The 17,614-nt window shown below is 56.7% G+C and overlaps 1 protein-coding gene across 3 annotated transcripts; it reads left to right on the top strand.

Moving 5' to 3' along the window:
* Positions 1–1,692: 1,692 nt before the first annotated feature.
* Positions 1,693–17,070, top strand: LOC138686452 (protein FAM163A-like). Of its 3 annotated transcripts, none has more exons than XM_069789709.1 (5): positions 1,693–1,743; positions 12,776–12,872; positions 13,392–13,414; positions 13,935–14,049; positions 14,723–17,070. In XM_069789709.1, exons 4-5 carry the CDS (start codon positions 13,957–13,959, stop codon positions 15,128–15,130), a joined length of 501 nt encoding a protein of 166 aa, XP_069645810.1. In that variant the 5' UTR covers positions 1,693–1,743; positions 12,776–12,872; positions 13,392–13,414; positions 13,935–13,956; the 3' UTR covers positions 15,131–17,070. The 3 variants fall into 3 exon arrangements, with proteins under 3 accessions (XP_069645810.1, XP_069645811.1, XP_069645812.1); XM_069789710.1 differs by lacking the exon at positions 1,693–1,743 and adding an exon at positions 1,795–1,906; XM_069789711.1 differs by lacking the exon at positions 1,693–1,743 and adding an exon at positions 8,237–8,781.
* The last annotated feature ends 544 nt before the right edge of the window (positions 17,071–17,614 follow it).

Raw genomic sequence — 17,614 nt, forward strand, 5'->3', positions numbered from 1 at the left:
GATTTCTTTATCAGCAGGCGCATAGGGAGGCTTCCCTCCTGGCCGGGGCTGCGTGCGGGCGTACGTGTGTGCCGCGCAGCCCTTCGCCCGCAGCCGGCAGGCACTTAGATCCTGCGGCACGAAGGGTAAGTGCTGTGACAGGATCCACTTATCTCGCCTTTGCATTTCATAATTCATCCTGCCCGTTTGCTAAAGGCGCAAAGCCACTGGCATCCAAACGAGTGTTTATTTCCTCCTGGCTCAGCTCTGCCGCTGGATCCTGGGGAGAAATCAGTGGGTCAGGCTCCTGGCACTGGCAGCGAGCAGTTGTGATAGCTGGGCTGAAATAATAGGGAGAGCAATCCATGGCCAACAGGATGCCCTGACTGACATGCCCTGACATGCAAGGGTGATGGAGGAGAAGGTGAACGGTGTTTTCTCCCCAGCTTTAGAGCTTGCTCTACAGGGAGGAAAAGTATTGGTGGTGTCCCTTACTTAAATATGGAGAAACTGAGGCACAGGAGGGTACAACGAACTCGCTGGAGCGGAGTTCTTGCATTAATCCCACCAAGCTGCACTGCTGTGCAGTGGCTTTCATGCCCCATAGAGACCAAAATCAGAGAGAAACAGGCAAACACATGTTCTCCTCACACAGTAATCCTCACGCTCGCAGCAGCCAGCTCGCGGTGCAAGGCATGAGATTCGATTATCTTTATTGTAGCTCACAGAGGCAAGCGGCTTGCCGTTTCCAAAGGCAATGCCAGCTGCAAGCTGCACCTTCCCCGGCTTAAACTCTTGGTTTGGAGCTTCAAAGCTTCCCAGCAGCTGGAAACACTTACTGGGGGCAACACCTTTCCATGTGCACGTGTTTGTGTCTCCCCAGTGCCGGCATGGCCTTGGGGTCACTGCAGCGATGGGCCGAGCTTCTGGCAGAGCAGGCTGTACCGTAGTACCGCCAGCCTCATGTTGGGAAACTGATGTATGGTGAAGGTTGGCTCTGTTTTACAGAGAGTCATGGGGAAGGGGGGTAATCTTGTTTGAAAAATCGTGGGTAGGCTTGGCATCCTCCCCCCCGGCGGCCCTGGCTCATCCCTCTCACAGCGGTGTGATGGGTTTTCCTCCCGGTTGTTTGCAGCGCCAGATCCCTGCCTGTGCTGGTGGCTAGAAGGGTGTCATTACCTGGGACGTGGTGGGATGGATCCAGCAGGAGCTGGAGCCTCCGGACCCCCGGCCCCGGGGCCGAGGCAGTGGTGGCAGCAGCACCGGGGACGCTGATGGGGCTGGGGGTGCTGAGGGGAGCGGTGGGGGCGGGTTTGGGGTGCCCAGGCGTGCTCGATACCGCCTGGGGTGTCACAGGGCTTGGCTTTGGGGGTGCCCTGGGGGGACCCGGGAGTTTGGGGGTCCTCAGGGGATGCTGCCAGCGTGCGCTCCCCCCGGGAGAGCTGCAGGCGCTGGGAGGGAGGCCGGGGGGGGGAGAGGCCGAGCGGGTGCCCCCCCCCCGTCCCCCCCCCCCCCCGTGGGGCAGGCGCCCGGGGGCTGAGGGGGCCGTGGCCCGACGCCCCCAGCCTGGCTTCCCCTGCGGAGGAGTTTCGGGGGGTCCAAGCCCGTGCCTGCGCTCCCCTGCAGCAGCCCCGGGGGGGGCGGCGGGGGCGGCGCTCGGGGGCGGCAGCTCCGGCCCCCGGACAAACTCCTCCCCCTCTCGCCTCCCCCCCACCCCTCCAACGCCGGCCGGACCCGCCTCGGCTCTCCCGCTCCTCCGCTCCGGTGATTATTCTTTTTCCTATTCTTGATTATTAGCGCTGCTGTCATTATCTTTACCCTCCTTCCTCCGGTCCTCCCCTTCCTCCCCGCCCCCGGACCCCCCCCCCAGCCGCCGCCGGACCCGGCTCCGCTCCTGCCTGCACCGCTGCCCGGCCCGGGCGCCCAGGTAGGGCTCGGAGCATCCCGCTGCCGCCTTCTCTGCCTTCCTCCTCCTCCTCCTCCCTCCCCCAGCTTCGCAGAAGGGGTCGGGGCAAGGGAAAGGCTGTCACTCGAATTTGGGGCTGCGGTGGTGGGAAGGGGTGCCCGGGCGGTGTGTGTGTGGGGGGACTGCGGGCAGGATGGGCTGGGATGATGCTCCCAGCACCCTGGGGCTGAGCTGAGCCCTCTGCGCCGCAGCTTCGTGCAGGTGAAGCTCCCGGGTTGTGGTTCCCTGCAAGGTCCCGACTTCTTTTCTGAGGGTTACGCGGTCCAACTTTGCGTTGAGCTGGGTTTCCTTAAGTCACCGTTAACTGCTCTGGTTGCTTGGGTGGGTAGGACTGAGTTTGCCTGTCTCTAAACCCTACTTCTTCACAGTCAGGCAAAGTTTTGAAAGTCCCAAGCCCGGGGCTCAGCCTCTCGCTCCCTCGGTGGGAGCCCAAAGCCTTGCCATTCAGCAAGGATATGACGGCCTGACAAATCCCCAACCTTGCTACCAAACCTCTCCACGGAAATGGTGGCTGCCTTTGCTGAAGTGGAGGAAATCAAATCCTTTTGTTTATTCCAAAGGATCTCTGTTTTATCTCTCACCGTGCTGCGGTAATTAAAGGAGACCTGTGCTAGAGTTATTCGCCTGGCTTTTGTTTTCTCCTAAGGTTATCCTGGAGGATTTTGTTCCCTCCAAAAGGGCATGTGGAAACATTTAGCGTTTTCAGCTGGATTCCATTTGCATGCTATTGATTGTCTCTCCAGCAGAGAGATTTTCTAAGGTGCGGTGGAATATTCCACCCCGATGGAGGCTTGTACTACCAGGGCTTTTTTCTTCCCTCCCCCAGCCTTGCCCCTCAGTCATCCAAGTCACCATTTTGGGGCACCAGGTGTACTGGGGCTGCTGGTTGGCATTCATGTTGTCCCCGTGGAATCTGATGGGCTCTAACCTGGGCTTTGCCAGGGAGGGAGGAGAAAAAGCTTTTCCTGGGAAGGGCTTTTTCACCTGTTGAAAAGCCAAGAGGGGAGAGCGGCAGTAGGCTGCAGTTCTCAATATTGTGGTGAACATCGGACCAGTAAGTCCGATCCCATTCCAGCGTCGTCTCCGCTGGGATATGAGATCCTCTCCCAAAGCGCTGGAGTTCAGCCTGACCACAGGCCCGAGGACAGCCAGCTCTGGAGCCCTGCTTAGATGAGACAGCCTGGCCCTGCTCTGCTCTAGCCCAAAAGACCCTTAACAGGGTGGAAATCGGGTGCAGAGGATTTTCCACTCAGCAAACCCTCCCCCTCGGAGAAAGGCCGAGCATCCTCCAGCCATTTTGCGTGGGAGCATTTTGGGACCGACGGGAGACCCGGGCAGCTGCCTGTCTGCTGGGAAGCGTTAGGACGGGGCATTCGGAGGAGCTCAGCTCCTGGCTGGAGCAGGATCACCGACCTTAGCCATGGGCACGAACAGGAATGTAAGAGCTGCTCCCCTTTCTGGGGCCTGCTTTGTGGTCACGCCTCAAACCCAGTAGCCTCCAGGGCAAGCGGCAAACAGAAATAAGGTCAGGCCATGATGTTCCCGTTGTTCCCTGCCCCGGCTGCCTCTCCCTTCTCCCCCTCCATCCCCACCACCCTGCATCCCTCCTGGCATCTTTGCCCACCCGACCTTCCCCGTTGCTGCTTTCCCACCAGGATGAAATATTTATTGAGGCTGCGTTACCCTTGTTTTCTTGAAAGTGCGTTTCACATTTCATTTGCAGGAGACATTAAGAGACTTCACGGCGGGTTTTCCTTCTCGCTGGGCGTGTGTGATGGTGCGTGTGTGACCATCCTGGCCAGCCCCACTCCTGCCTGACCAGGCGGTGCGGGCTGGACGAGGTCGAGCACCTTGAGTGACAGATGAGTCTGTATCCCTGCCGTGTGATAAATCAACTAGAAAAAAAAAAAATCTGGTCTGAAATCCAGCAAAGAGTTTAGCTTTGCAGAGCCGACCTGTCCGTGCCTGGTTGCATTGCACCTCCTTGCCCTGGCTGGGATGCAGTGGGTAAAACGAGTGTGAGTGGTCCCGTAAAGTAACCGTGGGTGAGATTTTCCTGTGGCATTATGGAGAAGTCACTCCTGGACCTGATCCCGGAGTGACTCCGCTTGGATTTACCCCAAAGAGTGGGGTTGGGGTCGGACACTAATGTCAGGCACGGCTCCGGCTTTCCCTGGGTCTGCACAGCCCATGGGCTGCGGTCCGGGATCCTGCCGGATGGGCCATCCCAGAGGGATGAATTGCCATTGGTGTGGAAGGCAGAGCTGTGGCTGGGGACCCGTGGCTGTCCCCGGGCGGGCTGTCCTCCCAGGGCAACCCGGGATCGTTGCGGGTACCGCAGGCATCCGAATTGCAGCGCAGGAAGTGGGACGTGGCTTTCCTGTGCCTGCGTGGGGCAACTTTCTGGGAGGAGAAAGCTGCAGGTTGATAACAACCGATCTGCTCCAGCCGTGTGGGTGAGAAGGGCAGGATGGGCTTCCCAGCATTCATCCCAGTGATGGGGATCCCTGGGGATCAGGGCAGCTGTAAGCTCCCATCCCCATGGGTGATGTGGCTGTCACTGGGTCTGCATCCCACCAGGAAGGATGAGGTACGTGGGCAGAGCCAGCTGGGGCACCCAAAAAAGCAGAGGAGGCAGACCCCAGAGCTCCTCACAGGTGGTGTCAGTGGCAAGGGGATACCTGGACTGCAGGCAGTGGGGTTTTGGCTGGTTCCCCTCCAAGCTGGCTGCTGTTTAGCATGACCGCTTTGTTGCCCCCACCCAGGGTGCCCCTGAGATGGGAGGAGCAGCTCATCCCTTCCCTGTGCCGTGTCTGGCTCTCTGCCGGGGCAACCTGCGGTGGCTGCTGCACAAATCCCACCCTGCTGTGCTTCCTGCTCCTGCTATGGGGTCCTTAAAAGCACAGGGGAGTTAAAAACACATGAGTCCTTAAGGCTAGGAGATGGCAACCCCCAGAAATAGCTGCTGGCCTGAGGCTCTGGAGATGGGCATCCAAGCTCTGGGGCAGGTTGTGCCTCCTCTCTGGAGCTCAGGGATGAGGAGCTGGCAGAAGCCATCGCATCGCACAGACAGAGGCCAATGAAGAGAAGAACAGAGACTTTTCTGGGTTGTTTTTTGGATCCCAACCATGAAGCCACACTGATCCAGAGCCAGCACCTGGCCCTGCTGTCTGGCCCAACCGAAAAGAGACAGTCTGTCTGCCTTGCGCTTTCGGGGAGGCTTTGAGAGCCCTCCTGACTGTAGTACTGCCGCACGTGGGAGGCTCTTCTCTCTGTATTGCTGCCTGAATGCAATTAGGCTTTAATGAGTCATTAAAATAAATCTCTGTTTCTACTCCAAGCAAACATGTCAGGGGGATGCTGACAGTCAGAGCAGCAGGTCTTGCATCATGCGGAGGAAGAGGCTGCGCTTCCCCGCGCCCTCCTCCCCAGGGCTGGGCCACGATGCCCTCCATCTCTGTTTTCCATGGAAAAAGGACTTTTCCCAAGATCTGTTCAGGTTTGCAGGTGCTGTGGGAGCGAGGTGAAATTATAACCTGTCCTAGGGTTGGTTTTTTTTGGAGGAGCGGTGGTCTGAGCGTTATCTGCTCCCTGATGCTGAAGGGCACCTGCCCAGCTAGAAGTGGGCAGAGAAGTCACCAGCCCTGTTTTTTGGCTCCTACTTTGTTAAAGATGCTGACGGCTGATGGCCGTGTCCTTTTTTAACCCATATCTGGATCTGGTGTACAGGTGGGGGAGATCTCAGCCGTCCCCATGGCTGGAGGGAGGTGAACGTGAGGTGAGCACTGAAATATGAACAGGAAAGTGCGGTGCATCGCTGACAGACGTCCATATAGTTTTCCTAGCTGTAAAGGGGATTTAAAGAGAGCTTGTGAGCCAAGAGGGATGCTGGTGGCCCCTGTCCTCATGGCAAGCACAAGGCTCATCTTCCTTCACTCCACCTAACTGGTAAACAGTCCAGTTACCCCTAATGATGTCTTTGCTAATTTAATTCCTGCGCAGTGGCTGTCTCGCTGGCATGCTTGCAGGCAGGCGGGAGGGCAGATGCTGGCAGGACATGGGGGGGACGTCCCCTGTCTGTCCCCAGGGAGCAGCATCCCTCAAACACCCGGTCGCTGTTTCAGCCACCGGCCTCATAGCGTAACCCAGGCTGCGGGAGAGCACGAGTTAAAACCAGGGGTTGAGCAGGAGCATTTATTTTATATTTTATTTTAGCAAAACCAATAAATTGGGTGACATCGAGGCACAACAGATTCACTCCGGCATGACTCGGACAGCGTTACCTGAGTGGGGGGTGCTGGTGGGGCTGAAGCTGATGGGATCACAGAGGCTCCAGCCTTGGCCAGAGCTTTCACCCCGGGCTTTGCTTTCGGGAGCAGAGCTTGCTGCTATGTGGAAAGGTTTTGCCCAAGACGTGTTTCATGCATCAGGCTGGGAGGGACAGGGACAGGGCAACGAGGGAAGATCCGGGTGGGAACTGGGAAACTGGGCAGAGGGTTTTCATGGGAATGATGGAAATGAGGTGGAAAGGCTGACATGGCACGGATGTCCAGGGCAAGGAGGGAGATAACAAAGTGGTGCCTAGGAGGAGAAGCTGTCCTGGGGGTTGTTTCAAAGAAAGCTGGTGAGAAACTGGCTTAATGAAAAAAAATCTTTAGCAGGAAACTCGCTGCTATGCTCGCTTGGATCTTGTTGGGGATGCTCTGCGGGGGTGCTCCAGACTGTGTTGCACAATGCTTCTGCCGGGATTGATCCTCCTCTTCCAATGTGCGTCTGGAATGAAGGTGCATTTGGTGTCACTGAGTGCCCTGGTGGGATTAGTCCTGCCGGAGAGCAGAGCGTGCACCTTCCTTTGGTGGAGCAGCGAGAAAATCAAATTAGGGAGAAGAATGTATCTCCACAGGGTGTGTTTACAGCCCCATGTGGAACGGAGGGATCCAGCCGAGGTCTTCGTCTCCTTGCCCTGATGGGAAGAGCCCGCTGGTGTGAAAATAAATGGGTGCTGAGGAGGTGAAGGTTTCAACTTGGAGCAAAGAGGGTGCTGGAGAAATACCCTCGAAGGGCTGGGAATGAACAGCAGAGCATCCTCGAAGGGAGGCTGGCTCCGTCATGCTGCCGGGGAGGGTCTCCAGGCTGCAGGATTGGCACGATCCTGATCCATCACCTGGACCTTCCTCCTCCCCAAGGCCTTGGTGCGGGATGGCTGGAGGCTGAGAGCTTTTAACAAGGTCCCTGTTGCCCCATTTTGCTTTGCTGGCACCTTCTCGCCTTTTCTTGGGCAAGTGCTGGCAGCACAGACTGACGCAGAGGAAATACCTGTGCCATGTTGATGCTTTACCAGAGGGTTAAATCGGTTGTGGGTTACCTACACCGGTGCAATGAGTCTGTGAGAACACCAAGGGTGACGTTGGGGTGGAAGCAAATAACCCTTCCTGCTCCTTTCTGTGCTCATGAGGATCCATCTCTTGTGCTGTACAGTGTAAACACCCGGGTGCTGCTGTGGCAGGGGGATTTAGGGGCAACATGGGGTGCGAATCAGACACAAGCTCTTGCTCTCTGGGGCCGTGTCCTCCAGGAATCCACGGTACAGCAGGATCCAGCTTGGACTCTGGCTCTCCGCTGGCCACCGCCATAGGCACAGTCCCGAGCCTTTAGCTCTCCTGTGCAGCAAAATGCTCCGGCTTTTTAGCAAGGGTCGGTCTCACCTGGGGCATACTCAGCATTCTGGCTCCCCATGGCCTCACTCTGCTCCCGGCACGGACGCTGCTGCCACAGCTGCTCATCGCGGGGGATATTTGGCGCCAGGAGGGATAGTGCCCGTGGCAGGGATGCTGGCCAGGTCCTGGCAGGCTCCGGAGAGCCCACGGGGATGTGACGTGCGGGATAATCTCAAAAGCCCTTCTCTGTGCGACTTGGCTTGATGCCGCCGGTTTTGTCCCTGGTTATTTTGGGACCGCGGCGGAGCGTCTCCCCGGCACGTGTGCCTGGGCTCAGCCGCAGCTTTTGCCAGAAGCAGCCCCGGGAGGGACCCCAGGCGCGGCGGCAGGAGATGAGCCATGTGGGTCAGCCCAGGGACGTTTCCATACCGCATCCCACCGTGGACTGCCCACGTCTGATGCCTTCCCCGCGTCTGGGGATGCACATCACCCCTTCCTGGGGCTGCATCCACCTGCCGTGGCTCCCGGGCTGGGCTGGCTGGAAGCTGGCTGAGCAAACGCAGCGGGTAGGAGACGCATGGGGGGGATGAGGAGGGAGGTGGTTTTTTTCCTGCCCTGGGTTTTAAGCCGTCCTGCGATGAGAAGGGGCTGCAAAGGGGTTGTAATTATATAGGGACTTGCCTAGATCCAGGTGTAGCCCTGGCTATGCCATGGGCTTTGCAGTATCATGTTGGTGTGTGTGCTTGGACGGGACAGGATGGGGTGACGGTCCCTTCTGTGTCCCTCCATCCCTATGCATGGCTCCAGTTAATCCACACAGGCAGGCGAGACAGGATCTGAATAGTCGCTTAAGGAGATAAAGGGCAGATGAGATGCCCAAGTAACGAGATACTGGCGTAATCCCCGCCTGAGACATCCCAGGCTGCAAAGCCGCCCTTCCTCCAAAAGTCTGTGGAGTGCTGGGAGGTCTCCCTGGGACAGAGATGCAGATATGCCTGCCGGCCGCAGGACGTGCCAGGGCTTCGCACACTCGGCGCTGCCACAGCCAGAGATCGGAGGGGGATGCTCAGTCCTACCTGGCTGCAAAGGCGATTGCTGCTGGCGGGGAAGGTCTCCTGGGCTCCCGCAGGGCAGGATGAGGCCTGGCGTGGGAGGGAGCGAACCTGGGTTGGCAAGAAGGTGAGTTTTTGGCAGAGTTTGGTGGCCAGGAGAGGGGGTGTCCTGGGCTCGGTGGGTCAGGAGCGTGGTGTTAGCAGCAGGAGCGCAGCCCCTTGTGCCCACCCAGGAACTGGGGTCTGGCTGGCGACTTCCACCCTTGAAGTGGTTAGATTTTTGTTAATTGCAATTAATATCTTGCCTTTTCCACAGAGCTTTTGCAAGAAAAGAGCTGGTCTCAAAAACCTTGTCAGTACTTCTTCTTTCCCATCCCTCTGCTGAGGAGGAGGAGGGCTGGGAGGAGGTGGCAGGGAGCCCCAGGGAGCCGGTGCGGGCAGTGGAGGGAAAGCAAGGGCAGGGTTGCGGCAGGGCATGGGATTTTCGGTTTTGATGACTGACTGCAAATCGCCGAAGCCTCAGCTGGGGGACGGTGTCACCTCTGCGACCTGGCTGTCCTTGCGGTGGCCAGGAGCAAGGAGCAGGGTTTTGGCTGCTGTTTTCCTTGCAAAACTGCTGGGCCAAACCCCACACGGCTCGAGGCACCAAAGGGGTCATGGCACGAAAAGACCTCGGGTAGGAAACAGGTCGCACACAACGCCCTTTTCTGCTGGGAAAAGCCTTTTTTGGCATTCTCTGCAGCAGGCTGAAATCAAAGTTTTCCCAACTGCCGCTGTGATTTCTGTCTGCAGGTGGGTCTGAACTTGAATATAACTCAGGCAGAACCAGCCCAGCGCCGCTCCTGGGGATGTTACTGCTGCAGGAGGGAGCTGTTGGCTGGGTGCAGCCCCACCACATCTTCTTGCATCCCGTGCTGCTGTCACTCTTTGGGTGAAATTTCATTGGGCTTGGCTCATTTCGGGGCGTGGGTGTCTCCTCGTTTCTGCTCTGTCACGGCTCGGCTTGTCCCCTTACGCCTTGCAGCACAGAGCATCTGACATGCAACGAGTTTGCAGGGCCTCAGCCCACCCCGTGCAGCTGTCCTGCCCCATGGCTGGGGCGAGGGGGGTGGCCACCCTACTCGTGTCCTCCGCCCTCACCAAGGTTTGCAACCGTGGGTTAATCCACCTGAATCCCATCGGGCTGAGCCTGCGCTGCAGGGCAGGCCGCAGCCACCTGGGAGCTGCCCTGTTGTTTGCTGCCATAATCTGTTTTGAAAAGGCAGCCCCTGATGCTGTTTTTTTCCAATTAGGCCCTGGGAGATGATTCTGGTAAGGCAGCGGCCGGGCTAATTTACCAGGCAGACATTTCATTGAATTAGCCCGTGAGCTGCAGAACAAAACTGGGAGAGCAGAGCCCGGGCTGGGGCAGGACTTGCCGGCAAGGTTCGGCACAATGTTCACGGCAAATAGCCGTGCTCTGCCAGAGCCGAAAACCTGCTCCCGAGCACCTGTGTTAGGGTTTGACCCTTGTTGGATGGTGGGGGTGAGCTCGGGGCTGGTGGGATGCGCCGGGCAAGGAAGGATGGGAGTTTCTCATCTCATTTTCTGAGAGTGCTGGCAGCTGGCAAAAACCTCCCATCGACTTGCAAACTGTGCAAATCTGCGATGGACGTCATTGAAGGAGAATAAATATAGAAGCCTGAGATGCCACTCGTTCCCAGAGTCACTTTTCAGGCCATAACTTTGCGCTGCAAGGCAACATCAATTAAAGAAAATATATCCCTGCAGCAAGCGGTTTTGCACGCCTGCCCGGAGGAGTTCGATACGGCCGGGGACCCTCCCTCCGCCAGCTCCTGTCCCCATCAGGGACAGCGTGACACCGCTGCTTAGTGTCTCTAATCGCTTCCAGAAAGCCGGCAAGGGGCAGGGAGGGTAACGCAGCCCCGCTCCTATAAATCCTGATTTTATTCAGCAATGGTTTGTGCTCTGGAGGGTCCCCACACCTGCCCTTGGGTCATAGTCCACTCTTCTGAGCAGCCCAGGAGCAGGTGAGTGGTAAACACCAAGGTGTCTGCTCAGCGTGGGGTATTTAAGTATTTAAGCAACTCTGAACTCCCTTTTTAAGTCAGAAGGAGGAATGGGACTGTGGCCCAGGGAGTTCAGCTCGTGCATCCCCCTGCGATGCCTGTGCATCCCATCCCGCTGCGGCAGCAGGAGCTGCAGGGCTCAGCTCGGCTCACAGTGCAGCCTGAGGCTTTTAGGGAAACCCTAAAAATGTATGGCCTTTTGTCGGGATGGGGTGATGGGGCTGTGCTGTACCCGAGCCTGGGGGGGAGCTAAGCCAGTGGAGCCCAAATTGCCCCTTTCCCGGCAGGTTGGGATGTGCTTGGGGAGGGCGGATGGAAAATGGACATGGGCTGATCCCCAGTGACAGAGATGCGGCTGCTGGAGTGGTTGTGTGGCCCATGCAAGGGCTGGAAAAGGCTGTAGTAGTTGTCCTGCCCCTTCCTGGGCTTATTTACCTTATAATTCCCAAGACCCCAATTACTCCTGAGATTGGGGCTCTTGCTCCTTCCCCAGGAGGCATTACATCCCCTTCTGCAGCCCTGCAGAAGAGATCCATGGGTTAGAGAAGGCTGTTTAAGAGCAGCAAACTATTTTATAGGCACAAACTGGGTAGAAAATGAACTGCTAGGCTGCTGGCGAGCAGGATTTGGAGGGGGAGGAGGGCAGGAAACTTCCTCCTCTCTGAAAGCATCACCTCCAAAGAGATGAGCAAAGGCAGCACTTCTAGTTTGTTTCAATTTTTTGCCTTTTTTTCTTTTTTAAAAAAATCACTATTTTAATAAGGAAGAGCCTGGCCCCTGAGTGGGGCCGGTGAAATGCTGATCCTGGCAGCCCCAGAAACAGGAATGCCAGAGATGGGGCTCGTGGAAACCCAGCCGTCCTCGAGGCAGCGCTGGTCGGACTTGGAGGTGACCAAAGGGTCCCCAGGGCCGGTCCCTCCCCGCCCGGGGTTGTTCTTCGAGGCCACCTGCTCGCTCCAAACCTCAGGCTAATTGGATGCTGCTCTCCGAGCTCTAAATCAAATCACAGCTCCCACGAAATGAAGTTTTCTGGATGCGGACGGCCGCCTGCATCATCCATCACCGCCTGGCTGGGACGTGGTACGTCCCTCTTGGAGGTCATCGAAGGTCAACATTTGCCTTTTCCAGCCACTGCCATCAGCTTTTCCCTGTTAAGGATGCCACCCGGGGAGGCAATAACTCCATCGAAGGCTCCCTTGTGTCCCTCCCTGCCATCCCTGGTTGCATTTCAGGGTGCGGTTTGGTAACAGGGTGCAGGAGCCAAGCATGTCAGGGTCCATTATTAGCACTGTGTCAGGTCCCCTGATGGATGGAGATATTAGCTGGGTTATGGACCTATTGATTTCTCAGGGTTTTTTTTCTCCTTTGTTTCGTGTGCAAGAGCAGCTGGAGGAGGAAATCCAATGCCCACCCACCTTTTGGCTCTGTACGGGAACTTTCCAAGAGCTGAAAATCAATTTGTGGCAGGCAGGATCCTGCAAATCACTACAGCGGAGTGAAGAGGATGGGTGATTTTTTTGGGGGAGGGTTCCCCACAGTGCCCGCCAGCACATGCAGTAGTGAGGGGCCGGGGCAGAGTTGGGCAGGTCTTGTCTGGAAGCTGCCACCTCCCTTCAGCAATTAGGGCTGCGTGGTGAGCGGGTAATTAGATCTCCTCGGCTGCAACTGACTGGCACTTGGGCCCTATCAATTAGTCTTGCTCTGGATGAGGCACAGAGGAACACATCGGCCGGTAATGAAATGCGGTTGCACCAGGTGTCGACGGAGGGTGGGGGCTATGGGGGCGATGGGTGCACCCACTTCTTGGATGCAAGTCTCTCACTTCTGCTGAAATTGCAGGGTTTGGGCACGGAATTGTCCTTTCCTGGTGGTTTGAGTTTAACCACCTTTGCAGCACCCACCTTTCCTGCTGGTCTCCCTAAAAAAGCAATATATTTAGCCCCACCGCAGGGACAGAGGTGGCATCAGTGGGGATGGGAACACTGGGCAGCCCCCTTGGGCAGGGGGAATGAGCTGACAGTGGCAGTTTCTTTTCTTTATCCTCCATTCCAGGGCTGCCGGCATCTCCCCATGGCCATGCAGCGCTGCCTGTCCCGGCCGGCCGCCCCGGGGCCGGCGTGACCACGACGCCCTGCCTGTCCTTTTCTGGGTAGGTGCCCATGGGGTGGCAGGGGGACACTGGGGCTCGCCTGCCCTGGAGGGGAGAGCCGCTTTCCCAGCAGCACCTAAAATGTTGGCTGCTTGCGCAATGATGCATCTGCCTCCCCTGTAATTAATTTTAAAGAGGAAAAGGCCAAGTGCTGACTAAGCCAGGCCTTCACCCTGCGAAGCTGCGTGATTCACGAGCCACTGACAGCACAGCCTTGTCCTGCGGAGTATTTCTCTGAGCTTGGGAAATGTCTCCTTTCCCTGCTCCAAATTAAAGAAAAAAAAAAAAATTAAAAAAAAAATCATCATGATCATTATCACCTGCAGGACCCAAAATGCTTTTTGCACCACGGAGGCTCCCAGGGGCACAGGCACATGCTGAACCCCATCCCTTTGGGATGCAGGACATGAAGAAGGGATTCCTACAGGTCCCAAATCAAAGCAAATTCTTGGGAAGTGGGGAAACATGTGGGAGGGGTGCTGGCAGGCTACAGCTAACCTGTCCCTCTTCTCCTTCCAGGTCCAACACCTCCGTCAGTGAACGTAAGTAGCCCCCGCGTCCCGTGGCACGGGGACGGTGGTGAGGGCTGCTTGGCTCATGCCAAGCCCGCATTAGACCCATCGGTGCCCAGCAGGCAGCTGGGGCACGTCTTTTGGGCTCAGACGGACAGAGTTGCAGAGTTTGAAGCACTTTTCCCAGTGGAAACCCAGGTTTGCTTCTGCATTTTGAAGCAGAAGCTGTATTTTCTGCTGGGAGGGTGGAAATCAGCCCTTTTGGCTCAGCAAGGGGGGAGGCTCTGCAGGTGGACCATGGGGTTGTTTCCCAAAGACCCCAAGCCAGAGGCAGTGATGACAGCGAGGGGACGTGATGCTGCATCTCAGGTGTCCTCCTGCTAAGAAGAGAATGATATTGGGTGATAGTTTTTCAGGTGGGGAGGGAGGAACAGGGATGTGGTATTTTGGGATGCCTTGTGGGTGTCATGTCTGTGATGTGATGACAAAGCCATGGTAGGTGAGGTTCATGTCCCGGGGCAACACGTGTCCCTGTGGCCCTGCCTTTCAGAGTTTGATGGAGAATCGGTCGGATGACAGCGGGAACTGTTGTTATCACCGGGGGAATCCTAGCAACGGTGATCCTACTGTGCATCATCGCCGTGCTCTGCTACTGTAGGCTACAGGTGAGCGCCGTGGCCGTCCCCCATCTTGCCACGAACGAGTTGCTGCTCCTCGGGATGAACTGCTGCTGCAGGGAGAGGTCTCAAAGGGGGTTTTCCTGCCCATGATGGGCAGGGAGTTGAAACTCCTTTCCCCCCCAGGTGCTGCAGAGTTACGTCCTTTCCTCCTCTCAGCATGGAGGGGGGGTCCCCTAAGGCTTTTGAGACTCTGCAGCACTTGCTAGTTTAGGTGTAGGCTTGGCTGGGTTTGCAATACCGGATGGAGAATTTTAGGGTTGTTTTTTTTCCCCTGTAAACTAAACAAGGAGGCTTTCAACAATGGCTAGCTACAACCTCCTGCTTTTTAAAAGTTAATGTGAAGTCTGTGCCATGCAGCAGTGCCTGTGTGATGGAAAGCACAGCGGTTACTTGGAGGAGTTTCCGACTGGCATGGTAAAATACCTTCCCCTTGCAAACCTTGCTGGGAGGGGAGAGGCTGAGTTCCCCGGCAGCTGCCTCCTGCAGCATGCTCTGGTCCAGGTTTTGTCTGGCTTCTGCTGCTTTGCAGGACCCAGGTACCGGTGGAGCAGAGCAGTGAAAGGCCCGTGGAGGGATGAGGGGAGCAGGGATGTGGCAGGGCCGGCTGTGAATAATAAGGGCTGGCTCTCCCTAATACAACCCCTTCCCTTTTGCGCAGTACTATTGCTGCAAGAAAGATGATTCCAATGAGGAAGAGGAGGAGGAGGAGGAGGAGGAAGAAGAGGAAGAGCCCGACCTTCCCGTGCACTCGCACCTTGGCACGTGCAACGCCTGCAACTCCCGCATGGTGGATGGCCAGGGCAGCCCCGTGGCCCCCCGCAGCGAGCTCAACCAGCACGGGGCTCACAACTACTGCCCGACCTGCTCCCCCTACGGCTCCCCCTTTTACATCCGGACTGCCGACATGGTGCGCAACGGGGGCGAGAGGGTGGCCTATGCCCCCGCGTGCTATAAGGAGACGGGGCCGCCCATCAACATGGCCACCCTGCAAAGTTACACGGTGAGCCGCCACGGCCTCCTCCGCGAGAGCTTCCCGAACCCGCGGGCTATCAGCACGGAGGTGTAGTCACCATTGCCACTAGCACAGGGTGCCCTCAGCCGGCGCCCGCTCGAGGGAAGGGGCTTTTCACTTTTCTTTGGGGTGGGGTGGGGGTTTCCCGCAGGGAAGACCCCGTAAACCCGGCCTGAGACCAGCACGGTCCTCCTGCTGAACCGCCCGGCACGGCTACGCGTTACGGGTGAGAAGACGAGAGAGCGACCTCGAAGGGTGACGTTAAAACCGGCCACCTCTGAACCCATCATAAGTGTCATTATTATTCTACTCTATCTCCTGAAGGGACTTGTCTAATGAGGGCTATGTACAGTACAACCTAATTTAATTACCCCAGGCTCCCCCGACTCCCCGAGGCCGGAGCGAGGCCTTCGGTGTCCCCACGCAGCCACCCGAGGGGAAGCCCACTGCCTCCGGCACACAGAGCGATGCATGACCACCCACCAGCTGCCGCCCCCGGCAAATCCCGCCGCTGAGCTGGGAATGGCGGCGCTCCTCGGCGATGGGAAAGCAAAGAAGGGAGGATCCGGATCGTCCCGCTCCCCTCGTGCTGCGTTAGTTGCTGCTAGCAGTTAGCTTTTACATTCGAGTGTAAGATAGGGCACCGTCTCCCACCTGCTCCCTGCTGAAGATGTTCAAGACATGAATTTAGATCACCACCGGAGGAGGCAAAGTTGCTCACAAAACTGCTCACCTGCGCAAGGCACAGGCTCATCCTTCTGTGGCCGAAGCCCCCACCTCTGCTGCTCTTCATGAGCTTTCTTAGGAGTGATTTTAACTTGGACCCATAAAAATGGCAAGATTTTACTTACGGGAAGAGTCGCACCCCTAAATAACCGCAGTTTTGGTCACCTTCAGTGTTCAAAGCCCCTACCCAGCCCACCCTGACAGCTCTGACAGCCAGAGGAAGGCTGGCTTTAGGACAGCTTTTCCTTTCAACAGCAACAGCAGAGACCACCGCGTCATGTCTCCTCCTTTGCGGGGCCCACAACCTCCCACAGGAGAGTGATGTTCAGGTGGTTGGGGTCCCCCCCCCGTTTTGCTTTTGGAAGAAGAGGGTGCAAGACCCGAACCTGGGTTCACCAGCTCTGCGGCTGGTAATGACAGGCCAGCGTCTCTGCCTTTCTGCAAAAATCAATGTGGGAAAGTTCCTTCTTCCTCCATAAATCAAATTAGGTGAAAAATTACTAAAAGGACATCTCCATCATTCATGGGCACTTCCATAGCAACCGGTGCAGGACCACTTGGCTGAGCACTTCCCATTCACGGCAGGGAGGAGGGACCCGGACAGTGACGATCCCCACAGCCATGCGGATGCTGTTGGAGGCAATGGCAGGGAATGCTTGCCATGCCTTTGCAATAGAGGTATGACTGCTCAGAAATGTGAGTTGTGGGGGGTTTTTTTCACCACTGCAGTTTAGAAATCATCCTGCTGCTCACAGAAGGATTTGGACTTAACCTCCCCATTCATGCACAGAAAAAAGCAGGTCTCAGCACAGAGGCACATGCTACGTGAGCCTTGAATGTCTACCTTATCAGGCAAAAGGCTAATTTACACTGTGGACCTGCTCATGCCTTGGCACCTCTGATTAAACTACCTGAAGAAAAGGAGCCAGACAAATGCCAAATGTCATGACAGTCCTTGTAACCAAACCCCTTGCCCCAGCCAGCATTTTATGCAGCCTTTTGAGCAAATGTTATGCACTGTCTCCCCCACCTCCAGCCCAGAAAGACATTGTATTTCCATTATCCTAAGATTCAGTCTAGCTGCATCTCTTTTAGAGAGTCTCCTTCCATTCTCCAAATAGCGATAGCAGATTTTAAATGTCCTCTCACACTAAGGGCAGGCAGGAGGGAAGACAAAAAGTTAGCAGCAGCAAAGCTCTCTGGATCCCACTGGCCTGTAGCCTGTAGCTCCTACTGCTTCCCATCCAGGCAGTACTCCTCCCTGAAAATACAGTCTGTGACTGGAAAAAAAGTCTTGGCTAACTCAGTAAATGCCATCCTTTCCCACCAGAGCATCTGTTCAGCTAGGTCTCATCCTGCTGGGAGCCACGAGAAGTTAGTATGTCCCAGGGTGACCTGCAGGCTGCCACCCCCATGGCTCTGCCGGACGGCCCTGCCAGCTCATGGGCACAGCAGCTCCCGGCATCCAACTCTACCTCTTGGCATGCAGCAAGGCCTCCCACCGCACTGGCAGCACATGCCAGGCCTTGACCTCTGGAGGGTGGGAATAACACAGGGGGCTTTTGCGGGTCACCCTTCTGGTGAAAGGAAGGCAACCGCATCATCATCTTCATTACATGCAAATTAAGCGTGACCTGTCACCTGCTAATGTGGTGCCAAGGCTGGCAAGGCAGTTGCAGAGTAGCTGGATGGCCAAGATGAGGGTTAGCCTCACAGCCAACACAACACCCTGGGTCTGGCACAGCTACAGAGAAATGGGTGAGTCTGAAAAGGCTGGAGACATGGGAGATGCAACCGTGGGTTAGAAGGTTT

This window comes from Haliaeetus albicilla, chromosome 8 (assembly GCF_947461875.1).
Source record: "Haliaeetus albicilla chromosome 8, bHalAlb1.1, whole genome shotgun sequence".
Classification (NCBI taxonomy): Eukaryota; Metazoa; Chordata; class Aves; order Accipitriformes; family Accipitridae; genus Haliaeetus; species Haliaeetus albicilla.

Excerpts from the sequence above, each read along its gene's own strand:
- LOC138686452 (XM_069789709.1), top strand. The coding sequence starts at position 13,957 with ATGACAGCGGGAACTGTTGTTATCACCGGGGGAATCCTAGCAACGGTG. Across the intron at positions 14,050-14,722 it reads TCTGCTACTGTAGGCTACAG|TACTATTGCTGCAAGAAAGA; the intron begins GTGAGCGCCGTG and ends CCTTTTGCGCAG.